Source organism: Dama dama, chromosome 11, assembly GCF_033118175.1.
Source record: "Dama dama isolate Ldn47 chromosome 11, ASM3311817v1, whole genome shotgun sequence".
Taxonomy (NCBI): domain Eukaryota; kingdom Metazoa; phylum Chordata; class Mammalia; order Artiodactyla; family Cervidae; genus Dama; species Dama dama.
The window spans coordinates 55,919,391-55,944,690 of NC_083691.1; the positions used below are offsets into that span (position 1 = coordinate 55,919,391).

General features: G+C 39.5%; 1 protein-coding gene and 1 non-coding gene across 11 annotated transcripts in view; one reads left to right on the plus strand and one right to left on the minus strand.

Moving 5' to 3' along the window:
• Window positions 1–1,012: 1,012 nt before the first annotated feature.
• The window catches only part of IMMT (inner membrane mitochondrial protein), a 40,757-nt gene continuing 16,469 nt past the window's right edge, over window positions 1,013–25,300 (minus strand). For 2 of the 10 annotated variants that reach the window (XM_061155280.1, XM_061155276.1), the window contains 12 exons: window positions 23,474–23,585; window positions 20,971–21,075; window positions 20,514–20,609; window positions 17,740–17,876; window positions 13,566–13,669; window positions 12,192–12,327; window positions 11,351–11,480; window positions 9,919–9,933; window positions 8,382–8,605; window positions 4,653–4,784; window positions 3,269–3,398; window positions 1,013–1,966 (listed from right to left, as the gene is read on the minus strand). In XM_061155280.1, the coding sequence (XP_061011263.1) occupies window positions 1,353–1,966; window positions 3,269–3,398; window positions 4,653–4,784; window positions 8,382–8,605; window positions 9,919–9,933; window positions 11,351–11,480; window positions 12,192–12,327; window positions 13,566–13,669; window positions 17,740–17,876; window positions 20,514–20,609; window positions 20,971–21,075; window positions 23,474–23,585 (1,935 nt within the window). In that variant the 3' untranslated portion in view covers window positions 1,013–1,352. Of the gene's footprint in view, window positions 1,967–3,268; window positions 3,399–4,652; window positions 4,785–8,381; window positions 8,606–9,918; window positions 9,934–11,350; window positions 11,481–12,191; window positions 12,328–13,565; window positions 13,670–17,739; window positions 17,877–20,505; window positions 20,610–20,970; window positions 21,109–23,473; window positions 23,586–25,300 lie in introns of those variants that run through there. The other 8 variants (XM_061155279.1, XM_061155274.1, XM_061155278.1 and 5 more) reach the window with 6 other exon arrangements.
• On the plus strand, window positions 11,970–12,102 carry LOC133065727 (U11 spliceosomal RNA). The gene has a single exon (XR_009694985.1). It is a non-coding gene; the product is annotated as a U11 spliceosomal RNA (small nuclear RNA).

The window sequence follows — 25,300 nt, forward strand, 5'->3', positions numbered from 1 at the left end:
CCTTTTCATACTGTTCATGTAACAATCATCAGCTGGTATACTCCTGCAGAAATATATAATCAACTGTCTCCTTTTTTCATGATTTCCAGGTATGTTGCTCAGATTAAAATGCCTCTTCAATAATCTGTTTATGAAAACAAGCCTCCACAAAATTATGATTTTGGAAAAAATGTTGACAGTAATTTCATGAAATGAAAAATAAAAGATAAAACATTTGTTAATGCTTACCAACTAGCAAATTGTTCTGGTCTTCAGAGAAGCAAGGTAAGCAAGTTCTCCAGGTTTTACAGCAATCCAGTTCAAATCCCTTTAAGATTCCAGGCTCACCACCCCACTTCATTGGAGAGTCATAGTCTACACACCAGATAGGAGCAAGGGTAGCTACCAGAGTGTCAGAACTCAGAGCCAGGAACTCTTCTGAGGGCTGTGGCATTAATTTGTGGGTAGAGAAGAGACCCACATTTCTCTAATGCCACAGACCAGAACAGAGTACATCACAGTAGAAAAGAGGGACTTCCCTGGTGGTCCAGTGCCTAAGACACCACGTTCCCAATGGAGGGAGCCCGGGTTCGATCCTGGGTCAAGGAATAAGATCCCACATGCCCCAACTAAGAGTTTGCGTGACACAACTAAAGATCCCACATGTCACAACCAAGACCTGGCGCAGCCAAATAAATGATGCTAACAATAAAAAAGAAGCAGTGGTTCCAGAAACTGTTTCAGGTATACATGCACATAAGGGTGTGTCTGAATGTACTGCGCCCCAGTGTGAAACACAGTTTTTCCCTGTGGAAGCAATCAAAGTTTGGGATACATACTGTTTCTAGTGCCTTCGAATCACTGGAATGATATATTTCCAATTATAAATATATTGCTATTTTGGCTTATCTATATAACCCAACTCATAGCCTAGAAACTGAGCACCCAGGAGTTCCTACTTCTGCTGTTGCTGCTTCTTAAGGAAATTTTTTATGTACACAACAAACCAGAAATGGTACTGTTTGAAACGCGATGAGCTACTCAGTTGTCATCTTTTTATTTTATTCAGTTTGCTCCAAGGGCAAAATCAATAGTAACAGTGATCACAAACATTATTTTGACTGGCTCACCAGCCTGATCAGTAAAACCTGAAAAACAGAAAATGTTACACAAGTTGCAAATAAAATACTCCTGGAGTTGACTGACATGATAGCAAGTGGAAATAATATAAATGCAACAGGTGTTAACATTTGGAACAGTACTTGTAACTTTCTCACTTCTAGACAATTCTAAGACCCTGTTGCAAACCCTTCAGGTATTACTGCTGATTTCCTCTGATATATAACATGACTTTACGGGACTCTTCCTAGGCCTTACTCCTGTTGCACTTGAGTGGTTCCTAGCCCTACAGCACTGGCATATGCTGTCAGGATCTCCACTATCTGCTTAGTTTCTAGGGTCATTCGGGCTTCCTTCAGCCAGTCCTGGGCCACTCGTCTGGACTCCCCTTTCAGCTGATTGACAAACTTTGCTGCCAGCTCCAGGTCACCGTGCTCAATGCAATAGGAGGCATATGACAGTAGCTTAAATGTATTTGTATCCTCGGGGCAGAGCTCTGCTGGTGGCTTCAGCTGCTGAGGTGGGAACAGGAGCAGGGACTGTAAGTAGGAGAGGAAGTACTGGTATAAGCTATTTCTGGTCTCATCGATCATGGCTACCCTGCGGGCCAGTTTCTGGACAGCATAGAAACGGACTCTAAGGGTCTCTTCACTGTATACCCCACGGGTCAGGGACTCTGGAGGGAGGGCCGCGGTTAGCGCCTGGGCAAATTCACTATCGGAGCAGCTGACTCGGATGGCCTCAACCGCACTGCCCAGGGGAACCGTGGGCAGGTCTGCAGACGCCGTCTTCATGCGGTACCTCAAGGCTTCCACTGAGAGCCAGAGCTGGTGCACTTTTCGGGCCTCCTCCTCAGCAACTGCATGACCTACAGAAAAAGACAAGAGACTCTTTTCTCCACCTGACTACATGTCCTCATACATGCAGAGAACTGACGCACCTTCAACAAGCTGAGTCCACAAAAGGGGAAGATGGGGCTGGACAGAGCCTCTTCCTCGTCCATCCCACCACTTGCTTCTGGTGCAGTCTTTCCTAGCTGGCCTCTTCACCTGAGGCCACGAGGCAAGACATACTTGGCTGAGGACGTGGTGGTGGTTTTTTTGTACAAATTTTCATCACAACTTTATTTGTAATCACTGGAAACAACCCAATGTCCATCAGTGGTTGAGGACTTGTTTTGACTACAGCCCTGGAGGGGGCGGGGCAGATGGAGGTACACAAGTGAGTCTCCCTTCCCTCTCCCTGTAACATCTGGGACAATGCATGGTATCTAATTCAGATACATTTTAAACGTAACTCTTAATCTAGGCTAAGACTTCTACTAAGGCCATCAGAAACTTCCCGCAAGGAACGGAAGGCCACTGGGTCCCGAAATTTCATGAGTACTCGGTTTGTTCTGCTAATCTGACAAAACAAGGTCCATCACACCCCAAAGGAGCCCATCTCATTAATATCTTACCGTCAGGACACTTCCCTCTCAGTGTGGCCCATGGGGGCTTCAGTGTAACTACTGTCCGTCTGGTGGGTGGAACAGCAAGTCACCCCCAGCTAACCCTGTGACTGCAGGGCTGGAGATGGGTCAGCAGAGCCTTGAGGCCACAACACTGACCTTCTCTCCACTCGGCGCATGGGACACAACCAACGTGTGTAGGGTAAACTGCCACGTAAATGGTGACCTCATGCTGGTCACATAATGAGTATAACTGCAAGGTATTTAGGTTTAAGTTTTAGATTCCTTAAGTTTTAGGCTTCCCTGGTGGCTCGGATGGTAAATAATCTACCTGCAATGCAGGAAACCTGGGTTCGATCCCTGGGTCAGGAAGATCGCCTGGAGGAGGGCATGGCAACCCACTCCAGTATTCTTGCCTGGAGAATCCATGGACAGATAAGCCTGGTAGGCTACAGGCCATGGGGTCACAAAGAGTTGGACACGACTCAGTGACCAACACTGTAACTTTTAGATTCCTTTAAGTTTCCTCTCACAACTCTGTAATCCAAACTTAACCAAATCTGAGGCTAATTTTCTAAGAAATTAATAAAACTTATTAGAGTGATTTTGTCATCTTCATTCCCTAATGTCAATGCAGGTACACCATTATCCTCGTAACGAGAATTTACTCTAAGAAGTAGGGCTGAATGAAGTCAGCTGTAAGAGGTTCCACATGCTTACTCTGAACGGCCTGCTCGATTCCTCTCAGTCTGGCATAGGCAGTGTTTATATCCAGAGTGAAGTTGTCAACCTGCTCCTGACTGAGCCGACGAAATTGTAACTCTTGTTCAGCAAGTTTCTCAGACAGGTCCTGAAATTATAAACAGTTGACAAAAAAGTGGCGCTTCCTCCATGTGTGTCACTTACTGGGCCACTAAGTCTTCCAACAACTGCTACGTTCAAAAGCAAAGAGGGCCTTTATCTCAAAACAGGTGGCATGAAACTCCTACACTGTGTGTCCAGTTTCAAAAATTTCTTAAAGCTTATATTTGATGTTTAACCTTAATCTTCTACAAATTGACTGGTGGAACCTAATATTAGAGGAAGAAGACCAGAAGGAAGAAATCTACTAAAATGAGAAAATGACAACTTTAGAAAATAAAGTAACTATATAGCTACCCATATTTACAATGAATTCAGTATTTTCTACTTTGAGTTCATTTTTTTCTCAGAAAAATACTCAACTAATAGAATTTAAAGTAATACACCTTTTCCTATTGGCATAAATTTCAATTTTCCAGAAGCTTTCCTTACTTAGAAAACCTCATTCCCTTCTTGTGAGACAAGATAACAAGTTAATGTATTATAAACGGCCTGAGTAGAAACTAATTATGAAAGGTATCCTCATGATTTGCTGTATTTCCAAACTTCACCTCTCTGGGATGTTTCCTCAGACATAAAAATCTGAGAACTACTACGTAATCCACAGTTTGTGGAGATAAAGCAGGAAATACATGTGTCAAGTATCATCACCTACATACCTGAAACTCCTGTACCAATACTCCTTAAAGCTTTGAAGTCTCCAAATGACTAGGACATAGATATAAAACATATATCTGATCAGTAACACGCAGGTACACCTTAATGTAAAAAGGAGCAGATTTGCAAATATACAAAAGCCCACCACTTCACTCACCCACCCCTCAACCAGGACTTCCCAGGTGGTCCAGTGGTTAAGAATCTGCCTTGCAATGCTGGGCACCAGGGTTTGATCCCTGGTTGGGGAACTAGGATCCCACATGTGGGATCTTAGCAACTAAGGAGCAACTAAGTCTGCTCGCCACAACTGCTGAGCCTGCACACCACAACTAGAGTCTGTGAGCCTCACAAAGATCCCACATGGCGCAACTAAGACCCAACGCAGCCAAATCAATGAATATTTACAAGACAAAAAAGCTCCCCCCTCCCCTGCACTCCACGATGGGTACCGTTAGAAACTTTTCCCCATGCTTCCACACCTCATATGAAAGGACGTGGAGCACGTGAGATGAAAGCAGAGACTGTTTATAACATAAATGGGAAAAGAAGGTTTAAGAGGAAACGATGCTTTACAATAGGTCCTCACCTGCTCAAACTCAAACTTCAGTTCCTGCTCTTGGACCCTAAGGACGTCTCGTAAGTGATCCGTGTGGGCAGCAGCCTGCCGGCGAAGCTGGGTTCTCATTTCATTCTCCATGGCGTCTCTGACTTCCTCTACCTGTGAAGCCAAGCACAGTAATGAGGAGTTCTCAAATCTGCACAGATGCTTAAGCAAACAAGAAAGACTAGTAACCACGATGATGGCAGCCTCTTGGTCTGGAACCCCTATGATAGGCAGTGAATGTGAACACACTGTTTACTTCTAATGCTAATATGAATCAGAAAGCTAAGTGTTGGAAAGCGACTCAAATAAGGTCACACAGCTATGTCACATGGCTATGGCAACATCAGATTCAAACAGGGGCTTCTTTGACCCCTCCCTCAAACTTGTGTTTCTTCCATATCACCAGGCTGCCTCCTAAACAAACACTGTCATTTCTTGAATCACAAACTCCCTTGGGAATTAAGAAACACAAGCTCATAGAAAAAACAACTATAAAGATTTGAGATCAAACACAGTCACTGCAACCATCCGTGTGCCCTCAAGGAAATTATTCATCTTCTGTCTCCATTTTCTCCTCTGTGAATAATAATGCCTACCATGCAGAAGTGTTAAGAAAATTAACTAATATCTGGCAGTTACTGAACACAATCTCTCTCAACAAAGAAGTGTAAGTGTTAGTCACTCAGTCATGCCCAACTCTTTGCGACCCCATGGACTGCAGCCCACCAGGCCCCTGTGTCCATGAGATTTTCCAGGCAAGGATACTAGAGTGGGTTGCCATTTCCTTCTCCACTCAACAAAGAAAGCTGCTCTGAAACTGCTGGTTTTCATATGAATTTAGATTCACACAGGCCAAATCAAGGCAAAACTGAAAAGTCTATCAAGTCTGGCTTAACAATTAGACATCGCTCATGCTACAAATTACTTAACACTAATTACCTGGAATTCATAACTTAATTTTTCTCAGAAACAATATAGTTAATGAATCCATTCAGTCAATGCGTAAATATTTATAAAGTGCCAGTCCTGTGCCAGGTACTGCCCGCTATAAGTGTGAATGAAATGGTGCTCAAGGCAGACAAACTTCTTGCACTATTGCCAAGGTATACATTTCAAGAGAGGAATGAGTGACATCTCAGACTGTGATACTTGTTTTTAAGAAAATAAATAGGGCAACAGACAAAAAAGTAATACAGATGCTCTACTTTAGAGGGAAGGGAATAGGAACGGAGGCTGTTGGTCAGTTGCTCAGTTATGTCCAACTCTTTGCAACCCCATAGACTGCAGCACGCCAGGCCTCCCTGTCCATCACCAACTCACACGGTTTAGTGAGTCCATGTCCATTGAGTTGGTGATGCCATCCAACCATCTCATCCTCTACTACCCTCTTCTCCTTCTGCCTTCAAAAAGATGTAGTCAAGGCACCAAAACAACATCAACAAAAAAACTCAGGGAACCTGTGAAATAAAACAAATAAGGGAAGCCTGGCTCACAGCAAACAAGAATGAGATCAAGGGCTTTTCAGGTATAAGTTACGAATTTGGATTTTATATTAAATGCAGTGGGCAGTCTGTGGAGAATTTTCAGCAGCACAGTGTCTGATGAGAATATATTTTATAAATAAAGACCACCTGCCTGTGTAAACAAAGAAAGATGGGTATGCAAACAGGGAACCTGTCAAGAAGACAATGTGGACTAAGGTGGTGGTCACTGAGAGAGAGACTAGTGGAGAGTTTGGGGATTTACTTTTTTTTTAAATAAAAAGTTTTACTGGAGAAAAATAGAACCACCACGTACACAGGGAAAAGAGCACAAAAATTCAACTGATACAGAACTGAAAGTCACAACTACCCAATGTTGTTTGCGATTACTCTTCAATTTCTTAAATGGCTTCCCTCAATATTTTAAATAGCCTTGCCAATTTTTTTCAGCTGAAATAGCATCAAGTTTTCAAAAAATTAAGAGCCTCAGCGAAGGGACCAGCTTTTAAGATAACAAAGGTAACACCAAGAGTCTCCTAATAGGACCAATTCTACTGAAAAATTCCTGAAGCACATAACTACTGAGTCTGGTAGAACAGTAGCTCAGAGACCATCAGGGATTAGTTAGAACACTGACTCAGATGGTCCAGTATGCAGAGGGCAAACAAAAAAGCTGCATTTCCCTGTCAGATGAGTTCACGTAAGAAAACCAAGGAGGTGCTAAGAAAATATAGGCAATGGCTGCTCAAAATAACTAAGGCGGCATTCTAAATACCACATATTATTAGACAACAGTGTGTAAAGTGATGCAATTAGAAAACAGGCAACTTAAAAAAAAAAATATGGTCACAGGTGTTGAGAACTCAAGAAAACAATCAATAGCAAACACAAGAGCTGAAAGTCTTCTCAGCTGAGGGTTGAAAGTGAAAGTGAAGTCGCTCAGTCGTATCCGACTCTTTGCGACCCCGTGGACTGTAGCCCACCAGGCTCCTCTGTCCATGGGATTCTCCAGGCAAGGATACTGGAATGGGTTGCCATTTCCTTCTCCAGGGATTTACTCTTGATGCAGAGCTTGGTAGACTCTCAATGGCCTGAATGCGAAAGTTGATGGAGGAACAACTAACTGAGCACGATTTCTAGTTTGATCAACTGAGTGCACGGAGATTTATTTAGAGAGAAACAAGCTGAGGGGCTGGAAAACAGGTTGCACAGAATCAAGAAATTCGTTTTGAACATGAAATGACTACTGAAAATCCAGCTGGAATCATCAAGTCAGCCCAAGAAACCAAGGCAGAGGTCAGAGCCTGCAAAATAAATGTCAGTGACATTGGCCACAGGACTAGCTAAGAGCACCTGGAAGTAGCAAGATGGATAAAAGATTTTAGGACAATGCGAATGCATGCAGATATTTGATAGGCTGAGCAACAGAGGCCAAAGAGTGTCAGCAAGGTGGGGGAAGGGCCGGCAGAGTGTGGTGTGTGTAGTCTAAGGAAGAAAGCACTTTTAGGAGTAAGTGGTCAGCTGTGCAGCTGAGAACACCCGAAGGTAGAATGAGTAGCGAGGTTCCTAACCAGTCAGCAGACACCTCTTTAATACACAATGTGCACAGGCAGAAGACCACAGCTATTTCATCCATGCTTAACTACCAACCACTCAGAAACACTTACAGAGAAAAATATTCTCAAAGTCCAACAGGGACTCCTGGGCTTCCCAGGTGGCTCAGTGGTAAAGAACCAGCCTGCCAATGCACGAGACATGGGTTCGATCCCTGAATCGGGAATATCCCCTTAAGAAAGAAATGGCAACCCACTCCAGTATTCTTGCCTGGGAAAACCCATGGACAGTGGAGCCTGGCAGGCTATATATAGTCCCTGGGACAATATATAGTCGCAAGAGCCGGACACAACTGAGTGACTAAACCACAGAAACTCTTTCAACACTGATTAAGGGGCTGAAAGGCTCCACTGGGAAAAGACAAGCTAGATAACCCTGGATGCTCGCACCTCGCTGCTTTCTGGCACTTCCACATCTGCTCCACATAAAGGCTCGCTGTGAGACCCGTCCTTCCCTAGAAGTTCTGACAAGGGCAAGGGCAGAAGCTCCACTCAAAGGTGGGCTGGCCTAATTGACAGCTAGTATTCTGAAGTCAGTGACTGCTGCTATTATTTTTTCGAGGTAGGTAATCAAGCTAGATTCACATAAATATGGCTAACTGCACTCATTTCTTCACCTTTCTGTCCTGTTCAGCCTGTATCTCACTTCTGTGATGCTCTAATGCTTTTGCCACTGCAGAGTCAAACGCCCGCTTTTCCTCCAGCTTCTGTTTCTCCAAGGCTAAGGCGATGTGCTGCTTCTCTGTGGCTTTCTGTTCGGCCAGTGCTCTGTTCAGCTGGTCAATGCGGCGATGCGCATGAGCAATCAGGGCGTTCAGGTCGTCGGCAGACAGCTTGTCAGCTAAACCAAACCACATGAAAATGTCAATGATGTCACGCAAATCATACATCCAAGTAACTTGCCTCAACTGACTGCAATTTAATTTCCACAGCTAGAAAGAAAAGGCAAGAGGAGCTGACATTTCATAAGAGATACAGAGGCTTCAATATAATCAGAAATGCACAGCTCATGGCCAACAACTAGATATTTTCAATTCCAAGCAAAACTGTTCAGGGAGGCCTTCAAGTGTAGAATGACTTTTTTTTCCAGTAACCCAAATTAGTAGTACTTCCAATCTAAACTAATTATAAACTGGTTTTATAACTCAATATAATTTTGTCTCTTAGGACAAGCTTACATACACAATCATTTTCTTTCAAGCATAACAGGAATCCAAATAAAGATTCTTTTCTGCTAAAACTTGACTCAAATTCAAATTCTCTCAGACTTTTCCCTAATCAGAGCTTTGTACTTTTTCTTACACAGGTAATATAATCCAGAACAGTCATCTGCAGCCAGAGCTGTCCATCAGAATCATTTTTAGAGCTTTTCAAAATAATCATACTCAAAGATTCTGACTCTCATTTTTTTTTCTTTCCCAATCTCACACTCCACAAGTGTTCTGAGATATTACCACAGGTTAAGAATTACGGCTGTAACAGCAAAATAAAGAATATGGGAAATACCATATGACAAATGACGCAATTCCACAATTAAGTAGATCAAAAAGCAAAAAAAGAATAAGAGATTTATAGACCAAATTCAATATGTGTAGCTCCTTTAGATATTGATTTGATCAAAAAGAACTAAAAAAAATTCATTCTATAAAGTGGGGATATCTGAACTCTGAAGCAACATTTGATAACACAAAGAACTGCTGTTGAGTGTGACAATGGTTTGGTGATAACATTAAAAAATACAGAAAGTTTTTACAAGTGAAAGAATAGGATTTGCTTCAACATAAGCTGGGGGAATAAATGAGACAAAACCAGCCAGGTGTTGGTAATTGCCAAAGTTGGGAGATGGGTCCACAGGAGTTCATTACAATTTTCTTCTTAGTTTTTAATGTTTGAAATTTTATAAAATAAAAATTTAAAATATATATCTTCACATAATCACATCTACAGGTTGCCAATCACATGGTAAAAACATTTTTGTTCCTGAGAACATATGGATGACAAAATTATCCAAATTAGATTTATGGCATGCAATATAATTCTACTTTATATTAATTTTGATAGTTTAGTATGAGAATCACAGGCAAAATAAAGACTTGAGCCTTTTTAAGACTTAAAACACAAGTCTTTAAATATAAAATACATGTAACTACTCACCTAGATCAGAAATACCTACAAAGGAAAAGAACAACGGTTTGAGAAAAAGAAAGTACATGTATCAGTTATTAATCATTGCACAGAAATATCCAAAAGAAAACAAGAAGGAACCAGAAGCCAGTAATAGAAAAAGCACACTTTAATATTGAAAAGCAAAATGATGAGTGTATTTCCTAAAAAAACTTTTAAAGGATCATAAAACAATATAAATCAAGGTAAATTCTAACATTTCAGAAAATCAGAGTCAATGACATTCAAAGTAGTTTTGCTTTCTGGGGACTCATCTCTTTTTGTAAAGCAATCAACTATATTTTTACACGGAAACTACAATTCTCGTTTATTCCCCCACTTCACATTAGCTCGCAGGCTATTTCAGGAAGTCACAGTCCATTAAGTCAACCACTTAATCTGGTTCTCAACCAAAGAAATAGGGAGCTGACCCAATGCTGCAGGAAGAACGGGCAAAGATGGACAAGGTAAATAGTTGTCTCAACCTATAACCAGACTGAACTCTGTGTATTTCTCCACTTAATCCTTTCATACAAATCCTGATTTTATTTTCTGCTTTGACGAGAAACTGCTATCTCCCTCTTAAGTGAGTCAACCACATGAAAAAAAACTAACTTCATGTCTGAGTTATTTTTTGACAGCCTTGATTCTACTTCGTGGCATTAAATCGTCCTGGTTGGCCCTGAAGCTGTTAAAATCCCTGCATTGGCTATTACCTGAGCTACTCAGATCAGCCTTGGTTCTGTGATGCAACTTCGACATCTTCACCCCAGAGAGGCCTGTATCACTAGTTCTTCAAATGCTACCTGACGTTCAGTTTCTAAAAGATGCTGGCATTTAGGGAGTACTATTTTGATCTTGTTGAGACTCCAGATCTCTGTGATTTCAGGCGCACAGCTCTTCATGCAGGTATGACTACTCCCTGCAGTTAAGATGTGTAATTGTTTAGCCACCAGATTCCCTGTAATCTGAGCTATTTGCAAGCTGAAGGCCACACAACCTGAAATTCCCTTTTCACCTAACATCCCAGGTGAGTTCTCAATCAGGCTTGTCACAGAGCAGTCACACAAGGTATGCCTTATGTAATTCATTATGAATATTTTTAAAGTGCCAAGGGTTTTCAATAATTTTATATATAATAGGCAAATAGAGTCAAGGTTAAAATGTCACTTCACTCCCTAAGATTCCAAATTACACTGGCTGGAATTTGTGTTCACCATTGCTAAACTGGGTGTGTCACCTGTCACAGGAATGACTGAAATAAAATGCTGAAAACACTATACTGCACACGAGATAAAATATGCATGCCAAAGGGGTTTAGACTAGAGAATGGAGCTGACAAGTTTAAGTTTAGATCAGACGATCAGTTGTTTTAAAAAAAAAACCTGAAAAAGTAAAATACCAACACTTCAGTTGCACTTACTCATCCCCTTCCACCCCGGCAAGACTTCTGGAGTAATACTGTCCAGCTCTCGTTTAAAGTCGTCCCGGGCTTGGACCACGAGCTCATGATACTGAGACACGACCTTAGCCTCAGATTGAGCTGCCTGAACCTGAACAAATACAAGGGGTATGTGGTTAAAGTGAACAAAAAATACCATACACACTCCAAAAAATATAAGTCATATTCATGTATTTATTTACATTTGGTTGTGAATATATAAGTAATACACAGAAAGAAATCCAAAGGTCAGAGAAAGGAATGTAAGTCTTGTCTTTTTTTCCATCTAATTCTGTTCAAATGCCATGGATAAGTCCTTTCCCATCTCCTTAGGCCCTCTTTCTCTGGGTCATGGAAAAACTAACCACACAGATCCAAAGTACAGACAAAAGAGACGCTACAAAATGGAAATTTCCACACGCAGTAATGGCCATAAGCAAACACTTACCTATTACAAAATGTATGAACAATACTGAACAATCCACTTCATGTCCAAAGCAAGTTTCTAAAATTAGTAACAACTAATATTCTTTTCCAGGGGAAGGAAGAAAGATGACAGGACTCTTAGTATTTTCCTGAATTCTTAAAAACCCCTTGACAAAAAAAGGGCTTCTGTCGTGAGTGGCACACGTAGGGCAGCTCGTTTGCTCTACGTGCGGAATCGACATCAAGAGATTTCGGAAGCATAATTTTTGCTAATGGGGCAGCTGGTGATCGTTGGTCCTGGCGCCCCGCCCCCCCCCCCCCCCAAAAAAAAAAAACCCTTGACAAAACAACTATATCAAAAAATAAAAAATACTTATAAAAGACCTGAAAAACACACCTTTTGGACCACATTATCCAGATCAACTATCATGTTGTGAAGCTTCCCCTCTGCAGCGGTTATATGAGATTTGGCCCCAGCAACCTCTTCTTTCTTTGCATTTTCAATTACACTTTTCATCTTCTCTAACTCTTCTCTGGAAACCAGTAAAACAAAGGTTTAGTATTAATCCTTGTCAACTTGATTAAAAAAACTGAAATCAATACAAGTTACAATTAAGTCTATGAAACATTTAATTTGAAACAACTACTCAATGCTTTTTCACACTCAACAGGCAGAGAAGTTTTCCTCACCAACAACTGAAAACACCTCGGTTTTTTAGCACCTCAAACTAGATTTAAAGAGTGGACCAGATGAATAGCATGGTATACAGGAAAAGACATAGGCTTCAGAACCAGGCAGACCTGGATTTAGCTCCCAGACCAGCCTGTCCTTTGTTGCTGACCCTGGCATAGGGATTAGAAGTAATTCATGAGCAGTACCTTGCACAGTATCTGCTACATCGAGAGCACTTAATAAATGGTAGCTTTTGCAAGGATTAGGTTGATTCCCTCGCCAGTGAGAGCTTGAGGAAGACAAAGGCAAGGGAGCAAGTCGCAGAGCTCACTGAGCAGAGAGCTGGGTCTTCAGGAGCCCTCTCGATTGAGGCTGGATGGACTATAGTCTACGAACCACCAACACAGAACTCAGAGCCCTGACTCATGGTCTACTGATGTGATGAACATCATGCTGTCAATCTCCTAAAAGACATGCTGGCTTTATCAGAAAGCTTCCCTTTCTCTATCAATTATAAATATTACGTTAAGACAACAAATTTTTCAATCATAACAGTTCCACAATGTTGATGAGAACCCCTTTTCAAATACAGGTTCCTACTGACAGAGATTGAACTTATATTTGGTTTGCTTGCTTGATTCTAGTTTTAGCCAACTTTCAGGAATCAAGGTCAAGGTAGCATAAAACTAGACCTATTATATGCTAACTACTTTGGTAGTTAAGGCAAAGAGAGTGTGACACACTCCTTAAATTCTGATAAAACTGCTCAAGCCATCCCAGAAAAACCTTGAAATAATGGCAGAATCTCTGTAAATTACAGAGACATATCACCTAAGTAATACTGCAGAGAAAAACTGCTTTTTATACAACAAGATTGTTTACGTTAAGTTTCTGCCAAAATTTATTTTGGCCAAATTATATATTTTATTCTCTCTCTTCCTTTAAAATTTTCATGTTCCTAATACCAAACTACAGTGCAGGTAGAGAAGGGAAGGGTTTCTCTGCCTCCTCTTTCTATGTAGACAGTACAAAGGAAACAGAGCCAAAAGAAAGCCAGCAGGAGGCCCCAATTACTTGTCAAAGTCCATGAGTAATTACTTGGCTTTGAGAAGGGCATCAGCAGCCTCATCTACTGCCTTTCTGCGCTCCTTCAACGCGCCCTCCACAGTGCGCCACTGAGCTGACTTCTTGTCACCTGCAACCTAAACAAAAAACTTTAGTTACGAACACATGAATAACTACTGGTACTGTCACAATAACATGACTAAATACAGAAAGTCAAAGGTTAAAAAAGTATATATAACATTTCTCCCAAACAGGAACTCTTAATCTAATGTTCATGAGAGGTTCAAAGAAGTCCATGAATCATCTCCGATCAACCAACCCACCAAAACTGTAAGAGTGTGTTTCAGTGCACAAACATGCTCTAAGGAGAGATAATATTTTTACTCGATTCTCAAAAGGAGATATGAAGCAGAAAAGATGAATAAGAACAACAACTTGTCATGAACTCTCTGCTGATTAAATCTTTCTTCAACGAAGCACCAGTACTTAAAATTTTCTTACTTGCAGGTCTACTGAAATATTAATAATAGAACGTTTACACACTTGTGGGATCTCTACTCCTCCAAAACACTACCCCAAAGAATGACTCTCCATAATCTTTAAGAAGAAAATCAAGTCTTGTCAAGAACCCCACTCCACCTTGAGTTGGTTTTACACAATGTGGACTTTATGTAAATGTCTCCCTTGGAAATTCCTTGCGCAGGTTCAACATTTTTTGCTCTAGCATTGGAACTGACTGCCACCTTCTCCAGAGCTGGCTCATATTTAGAGCATATATCATACCAAAAACAAAAACCATCTCTAGCAGAATAATCACACTCTGTGCAGCAAGATGCTCACACAAGAGATGTGTGAGAACCCTTGCAACTGAAGGCATGGCACAGATGAGTCCAGCTTCCATCCTGCCCCTCACTCTGCATCATATAAACAATGAGCAGAATGCTATTTGCAACTGTTTCAACTCTTTAAAACTACTTTTAAAATTAGTTAATACTTATTTTAAATGAACTTTCTTTCTCCCTTTCCTTTTGCCAAGTAGATATAGCTTAAAGTAGTATATTATGTGTAGATACGAAAAAAAAACCACCTTAGGGCTTACCTTCAAAGTACAGCTGACCCTTTAACAACACAGGTATAAACTGCATGGGACCACTTATACGAAGATCTTTTTTTAGCAGAGTACTACACAGTCCATAGCTGGCTCAATCCTCAGATGCGGAAGGGCCAATTATGGGACTTGAGCATCCCTTAATTGTGGTATCCCTGGCAGATACTGGACCCAATCCCCTGTACATACTGACAGGTGACTATACACTATACCAGGACCTTGGTGAAAAACGGAACATATTAAATTACCGAAAATAAAATATTTATCGTCAAGGAAAAAAATGACTACAGTAGTCCAGTAATTATAGTTCACAAGTCACCAAAGAGAGTGACCGCAAGGGCTGCTGCACACCCAAAACATGAGTGCCCTCTGAATTAGGTGTCATGGGCCTTGGATAACCAACCTGTATTTTCCCCTGTCAGAAACACAAGTGGTTTTGCCTCTGCAGCCCTAGGCCTGCTACTTGAAGGGGAAGAGGACTCAGTAATGTCTCTGCTTTGGATCATTCACAAGCAATTCTCAACCTTATGTTCCCCCTGACATTAAGTGTGATCTTGATTTTAAAGGTACATTCGTTATCAACAGAAAGTTTAAACAACCAAGTTCCTTATGGAGGGTTAACCTTGCCACTGGACCATTGTGGCAGTCTGAGGAAGCCTCTCTGAATAACATTTTTAAATGCTTAAAATGAAACTACGAGATTACAGAGGAGCCCAATTACCCTGAAATTTGATTTTAAAAAAATATGTATTTTTTAATTCTGTGACACACAAACCAAGGTCTAGTGGCAGGACTAATAAATACCCTAATCTAGAAGTAGTGATGGGCATAAATGATATTTCAACAGTCTGTAAGTACCACAATGTGATAGGAAAATCCTTGTGCTCTCTCTTGCTAATAAAGTTAGGACTGCTACTAACACTACGGCTCTTGTTGTCAATATTCATAAATGAAGGAAAAGCTTCTGAGGCTAGAGAAAATAAAGATATTTTCCATCTAAGTTTAATGAGCCCCTGAATTCTACCCACAGACTTGACCTGAGGTTAAGAACTTTTAGAAGAAATACTTGGTACTTTCTTTTTTACCTTTTTATCACACTTTTGAACTTTTTATGTTTTACATAGATTGTGGTCAAGTAACAAAACAAAGTATTTCATGGTGCAAATAATCAAGTTGAGGTTTAGGTAAACTACCACTCTAGCCATCCTGCAAAATAAAATATATCAAGAAAGCATGCTGGGGCTTCCCTGGTGGTCCAGTGGTTAAGAATCCACCTGCCAATGCAGGGACACAGGTTCAATCCCTGGTCTGGGAAGATCTCACATGCCTTGGAACAAGTAAGCCCGTGAGTCACAACTACTGAGCCTGTGCTCCAGAGCCCAGGAGCTACCAACTACTGAGCCCCTGTGCTGTAACTACTGAAGCCCGCACGCCCTAGAGCCCAGGCTCTACGACAAGAGAAGCCCACACACCACAACTAGAGTGCAGGCCCTACTTGCCACAGCTAGAGAAAAGCCCGCACAGCAACGAAGACCTAGCAGAGCCAAAAATAAATAAATTTTTTCAATTACCAAAAAAAAAAAAAAAGAAAGGATGCTGGTTTGGGCCATGTCAGTATCTTGTCATGTGCAAAAAATTTTACAAGACCTTACTGTATACTGTTACAAGACCTTGATATTATATTAGGATAACTCTTCATAACTAACCCAAATAGACTCATGAATCATGTAAGTGTCAACGACATATCTGGGGGCCAAAATGTGTCTCCCTCTACTTGTAGAGATCCAAAGATAAGCTGTCCTATAAAATAGACACCAGATTCCCCCACGATCCCCTGGTCCAACTGTTTACAGGCACTGTCTTTTAGAAAGTAACTCAGTATATATTATAGAGTGAGCCCACATGCACCTACAGCTTTTTACTAGAAGAAACAGAGTTGGCATCAATTTTTAACATTCCAAAACTTGTGCTCATACATTTTTCTGGATTATTTTGTTAACACCAGCTAACTATGCCTATTCTGGTTAACTTCTACTATAAGGTAACCTTTAGTTGTAAAATCTTAATTATAATAGATTTTGTACTGTTCAAACCACATGCACCACATGTTATATGTTCAGTGGGGAGAGGAAATACCCTCTTATGTATAGCCTTCCACCAAAGTAGTATCATGGACATTTTAAAGCTTCTAATCACTGTCCTTCTAAAAGAACTCACTTGGGTTCAAACTCAATTTCCTGATATCATGCAACTTCGAGCTTTCTCACATGTGTAAAATCAGTATATTAAATATTCCCTGTGTGGTTTCTTAGAATGAACTCTAAGATTTAAGCTTTCTTCTTGGACTTTAAATAAAATAGAATCTTCTTTTAATTTTTCCAAGGTTGTAGTTACTTGGCTGTTTGCATCAGAAGTATAATTTAACTGCTTTGCGATGTATGTGCATATGCCTAAAGCAATGTAAAGTGTATTTAACTTTTTAAAAAAACCTCAGTCATGGTGGCAAAAGAACTTTACTGATGATGCAGAATCCCGATCCCTGAGATTTATTAGGTTCTCTACTTTATTTTATCCTTTAAATGACTTGATGTCAAGATGCATTTTTATACACTGAATAACTAAATGTAATAAAGGAAATTTACTAAGTCTCAGTATTACATTTTAATTAGTGTTACTTTATTCTTTGAAGTGTACAATGTAAAGTAAATAATCAGCATAAGCATTTAAAGTAGCTAGTGTTTTGGGAACCCTGGGATCTCTGTATTACTTCTTACAACTGTGTATCAATCTCAAAGTATCTCACAAAAAAGTATATTTTAAAAAATGGTTGGCAATTTTAAAGCACACACACAAAAAAACCCAAACAACAAATACATTCAAGCAGTATTAAAACATGAGAGCAAATCTGACCCTAACACCACATCAAGGTTGTGAGATAAAGCACCATATATAAAATTCATTAAAAAGAACATTTCAAGTTTTCTTTTCTTTTTTCATTTTGCTTTGTTTTTCTAAAACGACAATCATTCTAGTTTGCTTTCACTTAGTGAGAGAAAGCCCAACCTAGGAGAAGAATCACGTATAACATTCTTGGCCCACCTCAGAATCATCCATGGCTGCTTTCAGTATGTTCGCGTGGGCAGTGACAGCCTGCACCGCAGCATTCTGAGCCACAATAGCCTGCTGAGTGATGCAGGCGGTCTGGCTCAGAGCATCTTCTAAGCTCTTAGCTAATGCTGAAGTTAAAAAAAAAAAAAAGTTAAAGACCAGATCCTTCCCCACCAATTACTTTAATCTTTCCCCTCTTTACCTGTTGAGTCCTGTGTCACATTTCCCCCCAAAATGAACAAACAAAATACAGTTTTAGAGAATCAAAGTTACACTTAAAAGTATGATAAAATTATTGAATCCAGGGACTTCCCTGGTAGTCCAATGGAGGGGGCACAGGTTCGATCCCTGGTCAGGGAACTAGATCCCACATGCTGCAACTAAGACCCAGTGTAGCCAAATAAATTTTTTAAAAAAATTTATTGAATCTAGATGATCAACCTATGGGGGTTATTATACTATTTTTACCTTTATGTATATCTGAATTTTTCCAAAATAAAACATGTCTGGGGTTTTCTATACACAAGGGAAAATCACAACAGGAAAGACAAATGTATGAAAGGATTGAAGGTCACTTAAATAAGTTAGTACACAGTTTAGAAAATAATCCAAAAAATTCTGTGAAAGCAATTATAACTACAATGAACAGCAAAAGGATAAACATGAAGATATAAAACAGGATGTCAAAATCAACAAATGTGGGGGAGGGGAGTAAGAAAACAGATCTTTTAGAATGTGTTTGAGCTTATATCACTATCAGCCTAACACAAGTACATATAGTAATGGGCTAACATACTTGAAAATCTTGGTAACCAAAAATCAAAAAAACACGCCACAGATTCACAAACACCAAAAAAAAAAAAAAGGAATTCAAGCATAATACAAATAAAAACCATCAAAGCACAAAAGAGAACAAAGGAAGAAAGAAACAGTACATTAACTGGAAAATAAGGTTTAACATGGAGATAAATACATATACATCAGTAATTACCTTAAGTGTCAACAGACTGACTAATCCTAACAAAAACAGAGAGTGAAAAAAAAAAACAAAAACAAAAACAGAGAGTGGCAGTACAATGAGAATTCTGCTCACCACAACTAGAGAATAGCCCACATGCAGCAACAAAGGCCCAGCACCTAGAGGGGTAGGATGGGGAGGGAGGGAGGAGGGATGTTCAAATGGGAGGGGACATGGGCAAACCTATGGCTGATTCATACTGATGTTTGGTAGGAACCAATGCATTATTTTAAAGCAATTATCCTTCAATTAAAATTAAATAAATTAAAAAAAAAAAGACCCAGCATAGCCCAAAAAAAAAAAAAACAAAGAGCTACAGATTGGATAATAAAACAAGAATCTACAATATGCTGCCTATAAAGACCCACTTCAGGGTGAAAGATACACACAGACTGAAAGTGAAGGACGGGAATGGGAAAAGATATTTTCATTTTATGTGAATGGAAACAAGAAAGCAACAGTAGCAATATTCATATCAGATGAAACAAACTTTAAAACAAAGGCCATAAAAAGAAGGACAAAGATGGACACTATCTAATGATAAAAGGATCAATAGAAAAAGAGGATATTATACTCATTAGTATATATGCACTCAATATAGGAAAACCTAAATATATAAAAGAAATACTAACATACATAAAGGGAGAATCTGATGCAAGTACACTAATAGCAGGAGACTATAACACCTCACTGCCATTAATGAACAGAATCCTACAGACAGAAAATCAGTAAGGCAACAGATACTGTAAATGACACAGTAAAACAGACTTAATTGATATCAATAGGACATCACATCCAAAAAATCAGAATACACATTGTTCTCAAGCATGCATGGAACATTCTCTAGGATAGACTACATAATTGCACACAAAACAAGCCCAACAAATGTGCTTATACCGGCCCATCTACTCTTTACACAATTCTAACAAACTAGTTTCCTAGGAATAAGACAGAACTAGCAAATTGAAGGAAACCAAGAACCACTAAAGGCAGAAAGACAAACAGAAATAAATGGAGAGAAGACAAAAAAAACAAAAAAACCACCTACAAACAGCTGTCATAAGAGTTTAAAACTAACAAATTTCAGTCCAGCAAAAAACTACATGCACACTACCTCCAGGGACATCAATATGCTGCAGCATTATACAATAAACTATGTTCCTTCCATGTGCCTTAAGGCAGGAAAATACATTTTTAGATAACTCTTATCTTTTTTCTTTAAACCATCAAAAAAGCAAATATAAAACTGAAACCTAAAAAGGAATAAGCCTCAGTTGGGTGGAAACCAGCAGTGTGTGGAACATTCCATCTCTCATCAATGTCATATAAGAGGACAATGACACTGAGTCCAGAGGTCAGGTAACAAACTAGAGAAGGAGCCATTTCCAACCTGCACAAATAAATGTATAAGTGTAACAATTAGAAGACTCTTAGGCAAGTTGCCAAAACATAAATTATTCCCCTTCTGCAAAGTATACAGAATCTTCAGCACTAACCATACTAAAAACAAATGAAGGAAGTACATGTATCACTTGGAATTTACACCAATTTTACACTAAGAATAACCCCTTGTCACCTGGGTAAAAGTGTAGATGGAAAGAACACAAATGATGAAATAAAGGTGAGTAAGAGCAATGCCACTAAAGAAACCACAAACAGCTGACAGATGAGAAACTTGCGCGAAGGTTGAAGAAGAAAGCAACTGAGAGACATGACCCAAGTGCTTAGAAAGCATCCGGTTACATACACTCAATCTTAACTTGTTCTTGCTTCTCTTGTTGGGCAAGCCGTGCTGCAACTTCTTCAGGTGGCCGCTCCCTTACAGAAGTTGAGGATGCTTCCTCTTGCAGCAAAAGTAAATAAGAGGAAATCAAATTTCAGCACAGAATTTCAACAGCTAATGGGGATATAAAAATACCATCATTTGTATTTGCCAGCTATATCAACTTGAGGGCATTTTTGTGATAAAGATTATAAAATCACATCATGACTGAATGATTCCAACATGAAGAAATACAGGGTCAGTTCTAAAGTCCCTTGTTTTCAAAGATTTATTCTCTGAAATATCAAAAATTAGCTAAGCAAGACTGCAGACCTAAAGCCAGTATAAATATGCACTTAAGAGTGTCTAGCAATTGCCTAGACAGTACATAGTTCGATGAACACATCATTTATAAAACCACATGTACAGAGAATTTAACTACCTGAAGTTGCAGGCTTGGGTTTTCCTTCACCAGTTTCAGGGTGATCGGTTTTTACAGGTTCCTCATGCTGAACCACAGGGGCTGGGACCGACAGTGCTTCACCTGCTGCGGAGATAATTTGAGCTGCCTCTGTAGGTGCTACAAATATATGTCACACATGGTATATAGTTTCCTGGGTTAACAGAGAACACACAGGAATCTACTACTACTACTGCCACGTCACATCTGACTCCTTAAAGACACAAATGCTTGTGATGCCACTACTCAAACACACAAATTAGTCAGGGGCTCTGTCCACTGCATAAATCCACAAGCAATGAACAATGGTTGGGAAAGCACAAGAGAAAGGAATCTGGTCAGCATCCATATGTATTCTAACCATTATTCTCAGGCAAGGCGTCTAGTAATAGTACTAAATGGTACTAATACTTAACATGAGAAGGGGGCATAAGATTTACATAACATGTGAAAATAATAACAAAGGGGGAAAAAGGAGCCTATGATGAAGAAAGTAAGCAAAAAAAAGTAACCAAAAACCATTTTTTAATTGCTTTGAAAAATGGCAGAGATGAATGAAGAGGTGTGAAGAAAAACAAGATGGCAAGTTTAAACAGAGAAAAAAGGTTCACAGCTTAGATGGTGAGTTAGAGAACTCAGTCAAAAAACTTATGCCATAGACATATTTTTAAAGAAAGGAAGGTTTAAAAATCAAGAGCCTATAAATTATAAATAAAAGTGTTGATGGAAAGGAAAGTGATTAATTCTGAAGACAGAATAGATGCAGGGGACAATAAAATGGAGAAAAAAGTTTCTTAAATAAATTGAAGGTTCCATTTAAGAATTATAGTTGGATTATCACAAAGCCCGCTACCTGGTCTCCTCGCTCTGTCCTTGTTTCCTTTATCTGTCCTCCACAATAGCCAGTCGGCATATGTGCTTAGTTGCTTGGTCATGCCTGACTCTTTGTGACCCTATGAACTATAGCCTGCTAAGTTCCTCTGTCCATGGGATTTTCCAGGCAAGAATATTGCAGTGAGTAGCCATTCCCTTCTCGAAGGTATCTTCCTGACCCTAAGATCAAACCCAGGTCTCCTACATTGCGGGTGTATTCTTTACCATCTGAGCCACCAGGGAAGCCCACAATAGCCAGTGCCAATACTCTTATTAAGATAAAAGATATCAATCCCCTGGCCCATAACCCTCCCAACAGCTTCCCACCCTACTCAGACTAGAAAGCAAAACTCTTACGATGGTCACCAAGAACTGACATGCTGGCTTTCTGCTCCCTCTTTGACCTCATTTGCTGTTCTCCGCTTACTCCAGCCAGCCCAGCTTCATTAACTCCTTGCTATAACATGCCAGCTCTTTGTACTAGCTAATCCTTCCACCTGGATGCTCTTCCCCACCAGTCTTTTACATGACTGACTCACTCATCTCTTTCTGGTCTTTGCCTTCCAGAGGAAACTTTTCCTGCCCACTCCATTTAAAACTGCAATATTCCCTCCCACATTTACCATTTTATGCCATCCTATACATAAATTACTTGTGCATTTATATACAATTTCCCTCCCCTCATCCCACTAAGAAATATGCATAGCTTTTGTATGCTTGTTTTTACTATTTTGTTCATGGCTATAACCTCAGTGCCTAGAAGACACGCACCACTTGGCACAAAAGAGATACTCAGTATTTACTGAATGAAAGGTGATTTCATCAAGGCAGAAGTGACTACAGACAAACAATAAATTCAAATGTATGCTGAACAAGTTGCTGCTGCTAAGTCGCTTCAGTTGTGTCCGACTCTTTGCGACCCCATGGACAGCAGCCCACCAGGCTCCGCCGTCCCTGGGATTCTCCAGGCAAGAACACTGGAGTGGGTTGCCATTTCCTTCTCCAATGCATGAAAGTGAAAAGTGAAAGTGAAGTCGCTCAGTCATGTCCGACTTCACGATCCCATGGGCTGCAGCCTACCAGTCTCCTCTGTCCATGGGATTTTCCAGGCAAGAGTACTGGAGTGGGGTGCCATTGCCTTCTCCGCTGAACAGGTTAGGATGGGTAAATGCTGTAAATTGGTGTGGGATTACTTATAAATCATGAAGACAAAAAAATACCTGCATATCAAAACCTAGATCAAGACACTTCAATCACTAAGACAGAAGAGAGGAGAACGAATTAGTGAACAAATAGAAAAAAGAAGTGGGGAAAGAGAGCAAATCTTAAAATCTAAAGAGAGGGAAAACTAGGAGTCAGAGAAAAGGAAAAAAGTAACTGTTTCAGGCAAGGCCGATTCTTGTTCTTACCAGTACTCAGTAGCTGTTCAAAAACAAAAGCCCCATTCCATATCCCACTCAACCCCACAAAGACACGAGAGAATATTCCTTCCCCAGGGTGAGGGAAGACTCCTTCATGGGGACAGACTCCCTCACCCTTGACCATGGGTACAAATACATTAAAACAATTTATTTACCCACAATTTTAAAAGAAGGATTCTGAATATAGGTACCTGTTGTTGAAGCTGAAGTATCTCCCTTTTGTTTTTGAGGTTGTGAGGCAGGCTGTTTTGATTCTTTCATTACCTCTGATACACTAGAGATTTTCAGTGGACCAGACTGAATCTTGGAAATGAAAAACATTTAACGTTTCAGACATAATAGTGTTTTTTAAAAAGGCAGCATACAGTAACTTGTATTATTTAAAAAGTCAAGTTTTTCAAGCTTTTAACATGGGAGTTATCAATAATTCACAATAATGTATTTTATTAACCACAGTAAAAGAACCCATCATACTAGGAAAATGCAGTCCAAAAGTAGTCCATATTTTAATAATAACAAAAACTACTCCTAGGGTAACTAATGTACTTGATATATGACCTTCCCTTTAAATACCATTACTTTGATGTGTACAACACTGAGAAGGCTATTTCCATTCACTTTCTAAATCCAATTATGGTGTCTTCTAAATATATTCAGTTAGAAACAAACATTTTTTTAAAAGCTCTGAGTAAAAATAAAAATTCGTTTTCCTTTCTTTAATCTCCAAGATTCATGCACCTGCACTTCCAAGATATATGATGCAATTGTAATGCCTGCTTTCCTCTTTCTTAATAACCACATGCTTTAAGTTTAAAGCACCATTCATGAACAGGATTATCAAATGATATGCCAGAGAAAACTACTGAGTAACAGAAATATTTTCATTTACTGCCTATGTGGTCTCTCTTTTTGCAAGAACTTGGCGTTGGGACTTGGATATCCTAAGATGACTACTCAACCATAATAGAAATGGTTCTGAATTTTGTCACTACCAGAAATCAGAAATATACCCATTTTCTTATTAAAATTTTATTATTTTTATCTCATGAAATGCATGCTCATTATAACAAGCAAAACAGTATCAAGATAAAGCATTGTTTTATTTAGCCTCTTCATTGCTCCTTCCAGCCTTCTCAGGGAGCCACTACTAATGCCCTGAAATCTATCCTTCCACCCATGAGCTCAGATAAATACATATATGCAGTTTTTCATTTCATTAAACAATCTAAAATAGGTAATTCTATATTATACTAATTATCATATAACTTGCTTTTTTTCATTTAGCAACACATTAATATATTTTTTTCATTTAACAACAACTCATTTGCTTCCAGGTTAAGAAATTCTTTTTAGTTGAATAATATCCCAATTTAATTGTACATCCTAATGGAGTTTCAAATTCCGTAATCTGGGTCTCTTATTCCACTATTTATGGACATTCAAACTGTTTCTTGTTCTTTGTTAAGCATTCTTGTCCACAGACAACTGAGAAGCACTAGAGTATGATGTCTGCAGGGTAGTTTGCCCCAAGAAACACTGGGTCAGAGGGCTTGTGTATTTTTAAGATATTATCACTTTCACATGAGATTCTAGCAACTCACACTCTCACAATGAACATGTATGTGTACAAATATGATCTATCTGTAGACTTAGTTGTTCTATTTCTCTAATTTCTATTCCTATGTCAAAATCTTCTTGTTTATAACAGTAGGATTATAACAAAGTCAGTATCTGGAAAGGCAAGTGTCGTCTGACTCCCTAACCCAACACTTTCAAAATGTCCTTGACCAGCCTTGTACATTCCTTATTCTTCCATGTGAACTTTAAATCTTGTCTAATTCTTCACCCTCTGGAAAAATCAATTAGAAATTTTATTAGATCTGTGTGTGTATTTATGTAAACACACATACACATCATAAAAATATTACTTCTCTCACATACATATTTAAGAGATTTGAGAGAAACATATATTTTAAGAAAAATGACATTTCTATAGTACTATATTCTATCCAGGTACA